Below are 16850 nucleotides of genomic sequence, written 5' to 3'. Positions count from 1 at the left end.
TTCAGGCTGGTGGCGGTTGACCACTGGAGGACACATTAAAGAAACGAGTGAGAGTCACCTTGAAACGAAAGTTGTGATAGTCTTTTCCACATTGTGACCAAAACAACAATTTGTACCAGGCTGTAAACATGTTTTTTTCTCTGTCCTAAAGTTGGGAATTTTAAAATGGGGCTCAATGAGATTCTGCTCCCTTCGATGAATTGCAGTTTAAAACACTTCCGTATTGGCTTTAAGAGAAACTGGGGGGAGGTTGCGGCTTGAGTGAAACTCTAGGAGTCAAATGAGTAAATCTAGGGCGGGGCTTAACTTTGTCCATAGTTAATTGATTGGATGGTTGGTTGTGGTTTGCTATTGTTGGATCTAATGTGAGTGACAGGTTGCTCCGCCCTCACACCAGTTAACGCATTTAGGTTTGATTAAAGACTATGAATACACATGAATTTTAAAAAAAATGTACATGTATAAATCATTTAGAATAAATACTGCAATTGTCAATTTTTTTCATTTTTAATAGTTTCTAAAGTGATCATTTCTAAAAGCCCATAGGGCCAAAAGTGCCCATAGCCGAAGAAACACCCATAAATACACACTTTCATCTCCCCATATAGTTCCCTGACACTCCATTGGCCCATGTTAGATGCTGCGCTAGCGCTGAGGCTGCACTCTCTCCAGCAGTGATGGATGAGGTGGAGATAACGGCAACCGATGTGCGCAGACCCTCCAATCATTTACCTGACAGTCACTCCACTCGTCCTGGGAAAAGGGCACCTTGCCAGGGTCTCCTCTCTCAGCTCCTCCCTTCCATCCCCCATGTTCCTGCATTGTCCCGTGCCGTTCTGTTTCATCACCACGGGTGCTAATGCTGAATCGCGTTAAGAACACATTGCTCACCCCAGGCTCACAGCAACACTATCAATCACGCGTGCAAACACAGGATGCTGTCTCATAAATACAGCCCCCAATGCTTCCTCTGTAAAACTACGCCAGTGGGCTTGAATTTGATCTAATCAACACTCGGGTGGCTAGGATATCCTAAATAATCGGTGCTGTCCAATCCATTGTTTAACCTGGAATGCTCTGGGCTAACAACACCATTTTAAGTGGTTGTGAGACCTTGAAACCTCCTGCTTTGGCAATTTTACAGAGAATATGGTTCTTGTAATAAATGAATAAGCCATATGAAAGCAGTTTTTTTTGGCTACAAAGGCATTCAAGACAAACAAAATGGACCCCATTTACTTTCTTTATACATGTTTTTTTCGCCATTGGAAATGGTCAGACTGGGAGATCAGAGATGGTTCAACCAAAAATAATCATTCTGTTATCATTTTCTCATCCTCACGATTCACAACAGTGAATTTCGATCAGAAGTGAGCACCCCTAGAAGTGGGGACTTTAAGGGGAAAGGGCCCTTGTGTGTCATTTGGAAAATATTTAACAAAACTTTCTACTATTAAACCCATTTCATACCTATGAAACTTATATAAACTTCATATGGAATGCATGACGACAGGGCTTGACATTAAAGGAACTGTATGTAAGAAATGCATTTCAATGAATTGTAAAATGGCCCTGATATGTCACTAGACATTAAAAAAATCAAGTTAATTTTAAATACTTCTATCACTGACAACAGTAGTCCGGCCAGGATATTGTCATTTAAAGTTGTTGTTGCAGCCCTCAACTGATGCTGATGTTGACATGTTGTGTTTTGGCCTGACGCTCCACCCTCCACCTATCGACCAATCACGAAGTCAGTAGTGGTTAAGCGGTTGCCAGATTTGCTCTAGTTACCACAGCTGCTCACAAACGCTCTTGCTGATCCTGCAGCCTATCTGGCAACCTCGAGTCATTTGAAAGTGATTGCAGTACCAGTTTTGGCCACAATCTTAGATACACTTCCTTTAACTTTTTTGCTCACCAGCCACTGTCAGTAGTATCCAGCTGCAGCCCCGCAGCACACCCGTTTCAGAAGCCCTTCCACAGAACCGAAGTGATGGGCGGGGCTTAAACAGTCATAGTTGCCTTATCCTTTTATGTAATTTTCTTTTGTCAAATATAAGCTGTTTTCTCATAAATTTTGATCGGATCGATGTCTACAATATTTACCAACGATACTTTTAAATAAAGTCACTTTTCGGTTCATATAATAGCTGCAACAACAACTTTTAAAATGACAATATCCTGGCCGGACTACTGTTGTCAGTGATATAATTATTTGAAATGAACATGATTTCTTAATGTCTAGTGATATATAAGTGTCATTTTATGATTAATTGAAATACATTTCTTACATACAGTTCCTTTAATATCAATGAATACAAAGACAGTATATTTCATGGAAACAGGCTAAAACTATACGTTTTATTAAAAAAAAAGAATAAATGTACAACATTTTGTAAATTGTTTCCCCTTTGACTATAGATATATTAGTATTATTTTGTTCACATTCATGTTGGTACAAATAATACTGACAGAAAATAGCCTATGATATTTGATATTATCAAATATGATATTATATGTTAATGGACACAAACACTGTAGTTTATTGTTACTTCAACAATACTACAACTTTTTTATTATTTAAAAAATATATCAGGCCTAATACATTTGTAACATGTTATAAAGTGTTTCCCATTTGACTCTATATTCAATCGTACAATTTGAGAGAATGTGAGAATGTGACATTTCTATTTTTCAAATGTCAAATAAAAATTACCATTTAATACAACAAAAAAAAAAACTTAAAACACAAAAACTTGTGACTCTTACGCCCATATCATGGCATTTCTGCAGAAATAATTGAAAAGATTGAAGTGTTTTCATCCCTGAAAATGAAATGAATACATTATATTAATGAATAATTATTTAATATTAAGGCAAATAATATACTTTGACAAATGCAAAAAAAAGCTTTAATGATAAAACGTGAAAGACGCGAACAGATTCAGTATTCGTTATCATGATATTGATATCATAACAGAAATATCAGCAGGCTGTTCACATCTCATTGGCTTAAATGCATGTTTCTCTTGTTCAAGGATATGAATTGTAGCTGACCAAATACTTATTTTCCACCATCATTTGCAAATAAATTCTTTAAAAATCAGACAATGAGATTTTCTGGATTTTCTTTTCTCATTCTGTCTAGTTGAAGTGTACCTATGATGAAAATTACAGGCCTCTCTCATCTTTTTAAGTGAGAAAACTTGCACAATTAGTGGCTGACTAAATACTTTTTTGCCCCACTGTATATTTCTCAATTCATTACCCCTTTAACTCGAACCATTTACCTTTCAAATCGCTAGGACTCGTCATCCCATAACGATTAAATTATTTCCTTGAAGTGGTCATTACTTCACTAATGGACATGTGGAAGGGCCCTTTGTAAAGGTATTATGTTGTTACATTTCATTTGGACTTCCCCTACAAATGGCGTCCACTTCCCCAAGTGCCCTTCAAACGCTCAAAAACACTGTTGGGAGCTTGTTGATAGATTAAACACATCTTCCCTTTTTAAGAATGACTTCAGTGCCGTTCTTTGTTCTTTTCTCAGAGAAAAGCTTAACTCCAAGTCTTCCAGAGTCGCGGTCAAAGCTGATTCGAAAGACCGCCGTTCGCCAGTTTCTGTGTTTACTAGAAGCACGCAAACGCAACTCGGCCGTCGTCATTATAGCCCCGCCCACCGACTCTATACACACTGTGATTGGCCCAGTAAGAGTTAGGTGATTACAGCTCAGAAGGGTATTGAGAGTTGCTAGACGACACTCGCGGGCAGATTAGATTTGCTGCCGCTAGGGTGCGTCTAGATTTCTAGGCTATGGTTTAAGCAGATTGTACAAAAAATAGCTAATTAATTCACAACCAATTCACCAAAACTTAAAATAATAACAAATTTCCAAGAAAGTGTGTGATGAAATATGATACATTACATTTGTTCAACAGACTGCAAATGTTGAAAATGTCCATACTAGTGACAAGGTACTATTGTGTTGTAATATATGACACCAGGACAATAATATGTAGCATGGTATTATTGGTACCTTTTGAAAGTACCTTGGATTGCTTTGTAAATACCTTGGTCAGGGCTACTGAAAAAAGGGGATGGGGTCAGACCGGAGCCTTCCCTCATCAGTTGTTTACTGTGACCTTGCATTGTACAGAATATGGCATTCAAGCTGTACTATAATGTCATGGTATCTCTACAGTATAACATATAGCTTGTTTTGGCTCATGTACAGCTTGTACCTTGCGTGGGTTGATAAGAAACTGTTGTGCTCTTTGTTCTGATTGAGCTTTCTAGAAGAACAGTTGCTGTTTGATTAGCCCTCCCTTCATCTGATGCAGACTGCTTAGCACTGTTAAATAAACAATTCACATCGCTCTAGGTAGTTAAGTGTGAGGTATTGGTTTAAAATCAAAGTGTTCTCCGTCCTCTGAAAGGAGGGCATAATTAGCCAAGGTAATGGCTCTGGTAAACAGTGTTTATTCAGTCTGCTCTAATAACAGAGCTTGAAGGTTTTGTGAAAACTTATCTATGTCAGCTAAATTCACGAGTCTGGTGCAGTCTTAAAGGAATAGTTACAAAATTGTTATAATATTTGTCTTTTATCCAACATTATGTCACTCCAAACACATTCTGCTTTGTTGCTGCTTTGTCTGCAGAAATATCTTCGAGTGCTTTTTTCCTTAAAGGGGACTGTCGTGTTTCGAAAATCGTAAAAAAACAGCATGAAAGTGATCACTTCTAAAGTGGAATTCATTTTCAATGATTTAGTTGTTTTCGGTTGTTTTTAATCCTAGAGAGTGCAAAAAAATCTATAAATGTCTCTCCTGTTCAGTCTGAAAGACATACAAAGGTTGAAAAGATAAAACTGTTGTGGACAAACCAGCAGTTTGTTGTTATAGACAGCTGGAGTGCTTGAAGTTGTTCTTGTCAAGATCTCAGTTCATTTGCTGTTCTTCATGGGCACAGAATCCCCTTAAGCTTTCTAATTAGTAACAAATAGGCGGAATGCAAACGCGGAGCGCTGCTGCTCGTGGTTTAATGATATAGTGGAGTTTGAGGAGTATTGTGTAGATAATGGCTCTACAGTCATCTGTTACCATTGCTCGCCTACTCTCAACAGCCTGTTGCCCGAGTCTTTTACGAGTCTTCTCAATAGCGCTTTCCTTGACAATACATCATCTGGGAGGGTTTTAAAGCATTTCTGAACTGTTTGTATAAGTGCCTGCTGTATGTGCTGGTGATGCTATGATAAAACAATCAGACAGGCAACCAAGAGAATGTTCTTGTGAATTTGCAGCTTTTCAGTTAAAAGGTTAGTTCACCCAAAAATGAAATTGATTTCATTAATGACTCACCCTAATGTTGTTCCACACCCGTAAGACCTCCGTTCATCTTCAGAACACAGTTTAAGATATTTTAGATTTAGTCAGAGAGCGTATAAGTTTATGCACACTATACTGTCCATGTCCAGAAAGGGAATAAAAACATCATCAACGTAGTCCATATGTGACATCAGTTAGTTCATTTTGAATCTCTTGAAGCATCGAAAAATAAAAATGGTCCCAAAAAAAAAACTTTATTCAGCATTGTCTTCTCTTCCGCGTTTGTTTTCAATCCTTAAATAAAGATTCAAACGGTAATGAATCAGCGGATTGATTGATGACTCGGATTGCGTGTCAAACTGCCAAACTGCTGAAATCACTTGACATTGGCGATCCGAATCATGAATCAATACGCTGATTCATGACCGTTTGAATCTTTATTTGAGGATTGAAAACAAATGCGGACCATTAGCAAATAGCCTAATTAATATATATATATATATATATATATATATATATATATATATATATATATATATATATATATATATATATATAATAATATATATTAGGCTAATTGCTGGCTATATTACAATGCTAGCTTACTTTGTTGTAAATGAGACAGCATGACAGTACCACTGCTAAATACCCGTTATATTCAACTACAGACTTTGCATCCATTGATACCAGCTTGCTTCTCACGGACACGCCCCTGACTCGTACAGATCTCGTACAGATCAGGATAGTTCACCTCTAAAATTGAAAATTGTCATCATTTGCTCACCCTCAAGTTGTTCCAAACCTGTATGAGTGTCTTTGTTCTGCTGAGCACACAAAAAAAGTTATTTGGAAGAATGTTTGTAAAAAAGCAGAGAGAACAACCATTCACTGCCATAGTAGGAAAAAAATACTATGGTAGTGAATGGTTGTTCTCTCTGCTTTGTTACAAACATTCTTTAACATATCTTTTTTGTGTGTTCAGCAGAACAAAGAAACTCATACAGGTTTGGAACATGTTGAGGGTTAGTAAATGATGACAATTTTCATTTTTAGGTGAACTATCCCTTTAAAGAAAATCCAGAACTTCTCACTGTTATTTACGACTTTGTGGTGGTGTTCAATTCATGCACAATGTGGCTACAGAAAGAAAGAGTTTTTTCAGGGTTGGAGATAAACTCTGCAGGACAGCAGCAAACTGGGACAGGCATTGCTCATCTCTGCCCTGACAACAACAACCCAAAAACACCACAGTAATGCCTTAGCACCCATCAAAACACCCAATCATTGCTCTAGCAACAACCGAGAATACCCCAGTAATGCATTAGTACTTGCCCAAAACACCCAATCAGTGTTCTAGCATCCAGCCAGAACTCTCAACACACGAGTAACAACCCAAAACATCTTAAGAATTCCCTAACAAAAACACCCAAAACACACTATCAGTGCTCTTAACAACAACCCAAAACAACCCCCTTGCTGCCCGCAAGTTCAAGGCTTTGACTCTTGCTTATGGATCCACCACAAGCTCAGCACCCGCATACTCCGCATACGAAATTTATTAACAAAATAGAACTATACAGAAAAGAAACAGTATTAAATGCAACAGTCAGGAATCAGTGTGTTGTGTAAGGAATGCATGAAAGGGTAATGTGCTGTTGTAGTGTTGGATGTACCAAAGAAACAAAGTCAAACAAATGCAAAACAATAATCACGTCCAGCCTGCCACGCCCTTGGGCCTTTTCCTTAGACTCCTTTTAACAAGGCCCAACAGGATGTCAGCAACAGGTGTGCTTAATCAAGCTATCTGAGAACAGCCAGTTGAGGGCGGAGCCAGCAAACCATCCTCCTCAGCCTGGGGAAACCCCACTAAACACAGGAGTCGTCACATTCTCGAAAAGAGTAGGGGTGTAACCCCAGTGTCCTAGCCAAATTCCCTTGATTGGCCCTTACCAATCATGTCCTTCTAATAATCCCCAACCACTGAATTGGCTCTATCACCCTCTCTCCTCGCCACCTATCGCTGGTGTGTGGTGAGCCCACGTTCGCCATTGTACTGTGGCTGCCGTCGCATCATTCAAGTGGATGCTGCACACTGGTTGAGGAGAGACCCCTGACATGTGTAAAGCGCTTTGGGTGTACAGTAGTACATATGAAAGCGCTATATAAATGTTTTCATTCATTCATTTATTCATGTGTGTGTACCTCTCCTGCTCGGATCACCCGCTCCAAGCGGGACTCAAACTTGGGTCCGCCCGCATGAAAGTCGGACGCTCTAACAGAGAGGCTAAAGGTTGCAACCTCTAGCATCAGTCGCTAGAGCATGGTAAATAGCAGAGGTGGAAAGTAACGAATTACATTTACTCGCGTTACTGTAATTGAGTAGTTTTTCTGTGTACTTCTACTTTTTTAAGTAGTTTTAAAAATCTGTAATTTTACTTTTACTTAAGTACATTTTGATTAAAGTATTGTACTTCGCTACATTTTAAACCACATCCGTTACTGAGTAAAAATAAATCATTAATGCAAAGAGAGGAGGAAAAACACTGCGATCCGGAAATGACTAATATTGAATAGACGGCGCGGGGCGCGGGAGAGAACATGCGCGCAAATATCAGATGGAGACAAACAAGACAGATGTCAGTGACGCAGACCCAGGTGAAAGCAAAACGCCGTCGTGAACTCCTGGCTAGTATGGAAATACTTTGGATATAGAAAATAATAATGTGGTGTTGTCCTGGAGGATATCAAATTTGCACAAAATGTGGATGCAAATGAAGAAACACATAGAACATGTTCGGGCACACATCCCTCTGTGCAAATAAAGGTATGTTTATAACTTAGGGCGATTGATTTCTGTGACGCAGAGGGAATCCCGGAATCCAGTCATGAACATTAACTTTACATTATAACGTAGATTTGGTGTAATACACGCAAACTGGTGGAATGAACGATAAACTCGAATGTAGAGCTGTAGGCCTTAGAAATAAATCAAATCGCGACATGGTCTGTGAACATTAAAGCACAACATTTGTAACGCTTGTGTCCGGGTGAAAAATGCGGATAACGTTAGCTCACTTAATATATCTGGAGTGGATGCAAACACGGAGGCGATTGACGTCAAACAGATCGCGCTTTATTTCCCGCTGAACTCTCATCACAAACTCCATTTCCGTCCACAGCAGCATTACTCAATAAAACAAAATAACTGACTGTTAGCAACAGAAGAACAGAGAATAATCCCCACACATGGGAGCTCAAAACTCAGTGCGCACATAAGTTACACAAGATGCAGAACTCGTTTTCAGGGAGCGCGCGCAGCTCTTAAAGGGGCCACACTATATTTCTACTCGTTACACATTGAATGCTATATGAATATATGATCTGCTTGTTCTCTCTGTGAATGAGCTGCTCCATCTACTACATATGGACTCTATTATTCTTAAACATTTTTACGAATTAATGATAAAAATAAGTTGTTAATCTAATTCATAATAATTTATTGAATTTAGTTTATTAGACGTATAATACGTTTTATTGAAATTTTGATAAACAAAATAAACAAATGGTTTTAAGTTTGTTATAATAAAGCATTTGTTCAACCAAATAAAAAAAAGACCAATCTTCTTCATTCATTTAACATCATTTTAACAAGTGATAATAACCATCATTTAATAATAGGTACAGTAAATGTTTAATTGATGTTTTCTGAGATAGTTGTCATATCGTGAAAATCTCATTCTATCACAACCCTACAGGGGAGAGTCCCCCACCCCCACTGTTAAAAAAGTAACTAAGTAACTTTTACTCTGAGTACATTTTAAATGAGCTACTTTTTACTTTTACTTGAGTAAATTTTTAGACCAGTAATTTTACTTGTACTTAAGTAAAATTTCATTGAAGTAACAGTACTTTTACTTGAGTAGAATATTTTGTTACTCTTTCCACCTCTGGTAAATAGACTGCGTTTATATAGTGCTTTTAACAGACCCTATGGCCATCCAAAGCGCTTTACATATTGCCTCGCATTCACCCATTCATACACCGACGGCGATGTCAGCCATGTAAGGCACCATCCAGCTCATCGGGAGCAGCTGGGGTTAGGTGTCTTGCTCAAGGACACCTCGACACTTGGTCAGGTGGAACCGGGGATTGAACCACCAACCTTTCAGTTTGTAGACAACCTACATGAACCACTGAGCCACTGCCGCCCCATAGCATGTCTTGAGGTCAGGGGAGTGAGGTTTACTTGCTCAATAAATACTAGTAGCTGGCCTCTGTTACACTCGCATCAACCCAAAACACATTAGCAGTGCCCTATTAACAACCAAGAACACCAAATCAAGGCTCTAGCAACAAGATAAAATATCTTAGAAATTCCCTATCAGCAATCAAGAACACTCTAGCAATACCTTATCAACCCCTAAATCAAATTACCATCACAACCTAGCATCTTTTGCTAAACCTAGCAAGTTGTTAAAGTGGCGACCCTGGTGGGAAGTTTTGCATTAAGACACCACTCGAATTCCTTTCAAACATGCTGTTGACACATACTGTAGTCAGTTCACTGCAGTGCATGAACCTCTCTGTGCTCGTGATTTGAAGTCTTTCTTCAGTGTGCCCGAGAGAGGTTTTTCCGTAGAAACAAAAACCACAGTTTTCTCTTCCCAACACAATCAGGGCAGCCCTCAAGAGCTCTCAAAGAGCAGCCTGACCGCACAATCTAATGACTCGCCATTAAGTTAGTCTGTTCCCATGAAACACAGGCACTCTGCAGGTAACAGAGTACTGCTGTGGGTGATACTAGAGTTACGCTTAAAAGAACAAAAAAGACGCTATCGCAGAGGATCAAGCAGCTGCCTGGGGGATGTGCAAAGCACACACTTCTCAATCCCTGCCTCATTTATTTATTTTTAAAATTTCATTTCACCGCCAACACTTAATGCACTCTCATGTAGTCTGTCCGTCCTCTCATCTCTCCTCGCGCCTGTCCGTCACACACAAAGTGAAAGTGGTAGCAATGAATTATTCACCACCACTTGAACCCCATAGCTGCTCTTGTTCTCTCGCTTTTTCTGCAGCTTTAATTGGATTTCAGAGGATGACAATGAGGACAATATCTCATTAATCAAACAAAGAGCCATGCTTTTTTAAAAAGCTCAGATGAACGGAGGTGAAGGTTGAGCATGGCATGCTTCAGGGGAGAGTGGAGGTTAAATATTGATGTGTGTAGCACATAGTGATCGCATTAGACATCGAATATGAATGTTTGAAGTGTCATTTCTTCTCTAAGAGGAATTATGGCTGGAATGGCACTGGGTATCTACTAGGTTAAAAGCAAATTAAAGTTGAAGTGTCTAATTTTTAACAAAACGGTTAAAATACTTTTTCCTATCCTAGCTTATTGTGAATAGAAATATTCTATTACAAATAAAATTCTTTACGTTTTTTCTTTAACCCGCAAAGGTTTTTAGAAGTCTCAATCCCACTTTATATTAGGTGGCCTTAGCTACTATGTACTTATGTAATGCACTACTTTCAAAAGTAACTTTCTCCAACACTAATTTAGACCATACAATATTTCATTTCACTACCTTGTGTCTTAGGGTTTTAAAGGCAAAAAACTCAATCTTTGTCAAATAGAGAATCTTTGTGTCAAAGTTCATGATAAAACACCAAATATATCTTGCATTGTCAGTGTCACCACCAGAGACACTCTAATGGGCATTAGCATGAACCAGGAATGCAAAACTCGACCCCTATACCCTCAAATAGGGCATTATTTGAGGGAACAGCCATTTGTAGTGGTGTCCGAAACCATAGTGGACATTATTGAGTGCACTCATTCAATCTCACATCGCACCGCAATAACAGCAGTCCAAATTCACTCAATCGTTTTCATTCACTCCTTCAAGTAAACTGTATTAGTGCACTAACATAGGGAATAGTGAATGAGGATTCAGCCTCAATTCCTGCACAGTTTCGCTTGAACCCTAATTAAACACACCTGATCAAGCCAATCAAGTTGTGGCAAGCAGTCGAGGCAGAGGGACCGTGGGAACGGGGCGAGGCTGGTGGCGTGAGTGATAATGAGCGTTTGCTGTTTCCCGCCTCCTTCTTCCCATAACAACATAGGCCTGCCTTTGCTACACAAGTCGTTCAGGCTTATTTAAAAGCTAAATGTATGTGTGTTGGAGCAGGGTTTGAACTAAACTCACTCAGGAGTTTTTGCACCCCCGGTGTAAATGACTTGTTAGCCCAGGGTTTCTTAGCTCTGGCCATTCGAGGTCCACTTTTCTGCAGGTTTTTGCTCCTACCTTGATCAAACTCACCTGCCTTTCTAGTATTCCTCAAGGCATTATTTTCTTCTTTTTTCTTTTTCCAAACCAGTTCAGCGGAAATCCCGCTCTGCAGCTCACTTCATTGGTTAAGGTTACAGTGACGTGTAGGTTTATTGATTAGTGTTTGATGCAGGCAATCCTTACTGTGATTGGCATGACCAATAAAATCATAATAATCAGCTGCAGGGGGCGGAGTTTCTGTTGAACTGGTTTGGTTTGGGGGGGGGGGGGGGGATCCTGAAGACCTTGGCTGCATCCCAAATCACATCCTTGGGTGACCTACTACTCCTCGCGAGATTCTGAAGTGTGCATACGATGGACACTTTACTATCCCATGAGGCCACGGGAGAGGATGGCATAGCTGATGTAGTATTAATACTAGACTCTCACATTGTTTTTTATTCATAACAAGTACTTAAGAGTAAGCAAAGAGAATTAAGATTGCGAAGATGTTCATCTTGCTTCTACCCAGCCTGAAGGCTTTAAAATGAGAAGTACGTCATATCTGATCATTGACCTATAAATAAAACCACATGAGCTGCAGGGCTGTGGTCATACTTCACATCTATGACTGGCTTGATAAGGATCATTGCGTGTCTCCAGTGTGGCAGTTAATGCAGAAAGCTGAACAGATGCCCGAGGCCTGTTCTGTTCACACAGATAAGCAGCTGTAACAGCTGTCATACACTCCAAAACGTATGATACTTCATCCTGTATCAGGCAGAGCATAACCCTCGTGATTGTGAGGCTGCGGTATGTTTCTACTGACTTGTGTTATGGGCTGGAACTTGTTTTTGTGAAGGACCAAAAGCTTTCCCTAATCTTAATCTTGTCCACATTATTGGTTATTTTGACAATTAACAGGAGCAGACAGCCTGACTGACATATAAAGTGGCCAGTTATGTGACATTTAGGAGAGGATTGATCAGAAATCAGATATACTATAACTTGATGCTACTTTACGAGTGTGTTTAAAGTCTGCACAAAACAGAAATTGTGATCTTGTCATCTTTACTATTGAGATGTACACTCACCTGAAGGATTATAAGGAACACCTGTTCAATATCTCATTAATGCAATTATCTAATCAACCAATCACATGGCAGTTGCTTCAATGCCTTTAGGGGTGTGGTCCTGGTCAAGACAATCTCCTGAACTCCAATCTGAATGTCAGAATGGGAAAGAAAGGTGATTTAAGCAATTTTGAGTGTGGCATGGTTGTTGGTGCCAGACGGGCCGGTCTGAGAATTTCACAATCTGCTCAGTTACTGGGATTTTCACACACAACCATTTCTAGGGTTTACAAAGAATGGTGTAAAAAGGGAAAAACATCCAGTATGCGGCAGTCCTGTGGGGGAAAATGCCTTGTTGATGCTAGAGGTCAGAGGAGAATGGGCCGACTGATTCAAGCTGATAGAAGAGCAACTTTGACTGAAATAACCACTCTTTACACCCGTTACACTAAAGTAGAAAGTCAAATTCACCTAGGATGTTTTGAAGTTGAGTAAATCATAGGGTGATTTACATTTTTGGGTGAACTATACCTTTTTAAAAGGGGCACTCCAGGACTCCAATAATTTCAGTTAATTCATTTAAAAGCAAAGAGATCTGTTTAACAGCTACTACATGTATTACACATTGTTGACATCATGGACAAAATGATGAATACATTGCAGACGAAATGAAGAAAGACTCTTTTCTGCACGATTTCTATCCAGAATATATTACCCATAAAAATGTATTTGTACTGGTTTAACTAGAGTTGCCCCTCACACGAGCGTGCATTAGCTTTAGCAGTGCCATCTCTTGTTGTTGCATTTTCAGTAGTTTGTTGTATTTGTTCAGAATCCTCCATTTCTTTTCTTGATCAGTTTTGCCACCTTAAAGGGTTAGTTCACCCAAAAATGAAATTGATGTCATTAATGACTCACCCTAATGTCGTTCCACACCCGTAAGACCTCCGTTCATCTTCTGAACACAGTTTAAGATATTTTGTATTTAGTCCCAGAGGATACGCAGTCTATGCACACTATACTGTCCATGTCCAGAAAGGGAATAAAAACATAAAAAGTAGTCCATATGTGACATCAGTTAGTTCATTAGAATCTCTTGAAGCATCGAAAATACATTTTGGTCCAAAAATAACAAAAACTACGACTTTATTCAGCATTGGCTTCTTTTCCGTGTTCCTCAAAAAAAGATTAGAAAAACTGCCATGAATCAATGAATCGATCAATTATTCGGATCGCCAATGTCACGTGATTTCAGCAGTTTGGATCGCGTGTCAAACTGTCAAACAGCTGAAATCACATGACATTGGACAGGAAAGTGTGCATAGACTGCATATGCTCTGGGCTTTTTGGGTGAAATAACCCTTTAAGGACGGATTATTAATGCAAAAAATCAATGCGAATGTGCAAGCTGCACATCCACATTAGTGAATGCATCCACATTAGTTTAAGGCAGATGAAAACAAGGCTGTGAATCCAAACAGAAGTATACTGTACTTCTATCCATCACAGCCTTATTTTCATTCCTGCCAAAAAATTATTGTGTTGCTACACTGAAAAAAAGTCAATTGTGGAGTATCAAATTCCTTTTCAAGCCATTAGTGAGGGCAGCTGCAGTGATGCAACTGTCAGCAATTGGCTATTTTATTTCTAAGGCGGGACTTAATCCGCCATATTGCGTGTTGTACTTTCTCCCATTCACAAGTAATATGAGTCCACCGTCTTTGGTATATGAAGTCTTTGGGGTAACCACCTTACTTATGCACCATGGAAATAAGCTATTTTCTGTGATTTTGTGATGCTTCCGACTCACTAAACGCTGTAGGCAAATAACTAGAAGAATAACAAAGTATAGTAAACGGTAAAAATAGTTTTGCTACAAACCAGTGTGTTTATAATTATGACAATACATTAAACTAATACCAGTTTGCAATATTAAGCAGAAAAACAAAATGTTTTTGTATAGCTAAAACAGAAGCCAGTCATTCAATATTTACAAATTGCCATATCTACTCTTATGTTAAAAACATGGTGGATACACAGTTAAAAAAAAATTGTGTACAGTATGTTTGTACTATTCGGATGTTGAAATTTATGCGGATACAGTTATTTTACACTATGCATAGGCATAAACACCAAATTATACTTTTGTGCTTAATTTGTGGGTAAAATATGTTACGTTTTAAGTGAGTTGGGGCATGGAGGTCCTGACTGTTTTGTGTCTCTGTCTCTAGTACAGGATTGGCCAGCTGTACATGATCAGCAAGCACAGCCACGAGCAGAGCGAGAGAGGAGAGGGAGTGGAGGTGGTGCAGAACGAACCCTATGAGGACCCCACCTACGGCGCTGGACAATTCACCGAGAAACGCATTTATCTCAACAAGTGAGTAGAAATTGTCGTCAATTACTTGCTGAGGCAAAGCACGAGTCTTTGGTGTGTGATGCACCATATTAGTCAACACATATGTTACACATTAAAGGGGGCCTATCATTCAAAATGGTGTTTGAACTTAAATGTGTTTTGGCAGTGTCTGTACACAAAACCACCCTGAATGCCTGATCAGAATGCGTTTTTCAGGTTTGAAAATGTGAGGCACATCTCACGCCTTTTTTGGTTGACGTTTTTTAATTTAGAAAAGAGCAGCGCGCTGCAGTTTTTTTCAATGTTTCTAGGAAACCGCCGAATCAGCTGTCTTGTCAGTCTAATCAAGATAACGGTCACCACAGCGGAAGGCCCGCCTCTCCATTCATTAGATTGGTCAATAGAAAAAAGCTACTTTTCTGCTCCGAGTTGATTTTTTTCAATTCCAACGCTCAGAGCGGTCCTTCAAAAACGAAGTCCTCTCACTGCAAAAACTCGTTCTGTCTGATCAGGGCCCACAAAAAAACACCTTCTCCTCCTTTTTGTTCTGAAGCAGTGTCTCAGAACAAGCTGCTTGATGACACACTGTTTAGGCCCCGCCCACAGCTACTCGCCAGAGCATTTAACAGCAGCATTCAAGTAGTAAATGTTCTTATTAAAGCTCATTCAAGAGCAGGATCTGTTTATTGACAACATATATAGCAGTAGGTACTATATATTTCACAGCTTTCACTTTAATACACAGATCGTACTCGGTTACTTTCGTAACCTCGGTTCCCTGAGAGAGGGAACGAGTATTGCGTATGGGAAAAACTCATTTTCTCGAGAATATGAAGCAAAACTTTATTATTAAAGGTAGGGCTGGGCGATATGACGAAATATATCGTCTGGACGATAGAAAATGTCTGTCGTTTTATATTAGGCTCTATCGCTTACGCCACGATAAGGCGTTTACGGCAGAATTTTACGTCAAGATGCACCTCACGCCACGGCATGCCCATGCACGCTGCAATACATAAACAAACATGGAGGTAGACGGTAGTAGACGCGGTTCAGACCAGGGTAATTCTCAGAGTAATTATGCCAGAGTGGTGGCATAAGCGCTCAAAACAAACTTCAGACACAGACGCTGCAACGGGCTCTTACGCGTGGCTCACCATATAGCCATATATTGAAATATTTTAATGGCAGGTGCAGGGATGGCGAAAACTAAACATTTTCTTGACCGACCACCGAGCCTCATTAGCCGGTTGAAACCGGTTAACCGATTAGTTTAAAATATGCTGCGCTATTTGAAATAACAGCCGCGAGCCGCGCTCCCTCCCTCTCTCTCTCTCTCTCTCTCACACACACACACTGCCCTAGCACTGCAGCCTCCCTTCCTCCCTCTCTCTCTCTCTCTCTCTCTCTCTCTCTCTCTCTCTCTCTCTCTCTCTCTCTCTCTCTCTCACACACACACACACACTGCCCTAGCACTGCCGCCTCCCTTCCACTCACGTCACTTTTTTTAAATCCCCCATAGCGCGAAACACGAGTCCCCCAAACGCGCCGCCGAGGAGCTTGTTTGTAATCTGAGGACAATGGCTCCTTAGTTTCGAAATGGTTTGGGTACAAGGTGATCGCGTTGAAGATAAAGGTGTTTGTCCAGCGTTAGAAGCTCATTTGAAACATTGCCGCGGCTCATTTAAGAAAATGACCGCACCGAAGAGACGCCGCTTTAGTGCTAACAATAATAAAGAAAGACGATCAACACCTTATGTGTTACCACTGAAATGTAGATGTTATATTTCCAAAAGTAAGCCCATTTTA

At 39.8% G+C, this 16850-nt stretch overlaps 1 protein-coding gene across 1 annotated transcript in view; it reads left to right on the top strand.

The window, feature by feature from the left end:
* Positions 1–16850, top strand: part of pitpnc1a (phosphatidylinositol transfer protein cytoplasmic 1a) — a 144876-nt gene that overhangs the window by 56359 nt on the left and 71667 nt on the right. The window contains exon 2 of the mRNA XM_067457921.1: positions 14914–15062. Within this exon, the coding sequence (XP_067314022.1) occupies positions 14914–15062 (149 nt within the window). The remainder of the gene's footprint in view (positions 1–14913; positions 15063–16850) is intronic.

This window comes from Pseudorasbora parva, chromosome 2, assembly GCF_024679245.1.
Source record: "Pseudorasbora parva isolate DD20220531a chromosome 2, ASM2467924v1, whole genome shotgun sequence".
Lineage (NCBI taxonomy): Eukaryota > Metazoa > Chordata > Actinopteri > Cypriniformes > Gobionidae > Pseudorasbora > Pseudorasbora parva.
This window is presented reverse-complemented; position numbering and strand designations above follow the sequence as displayed.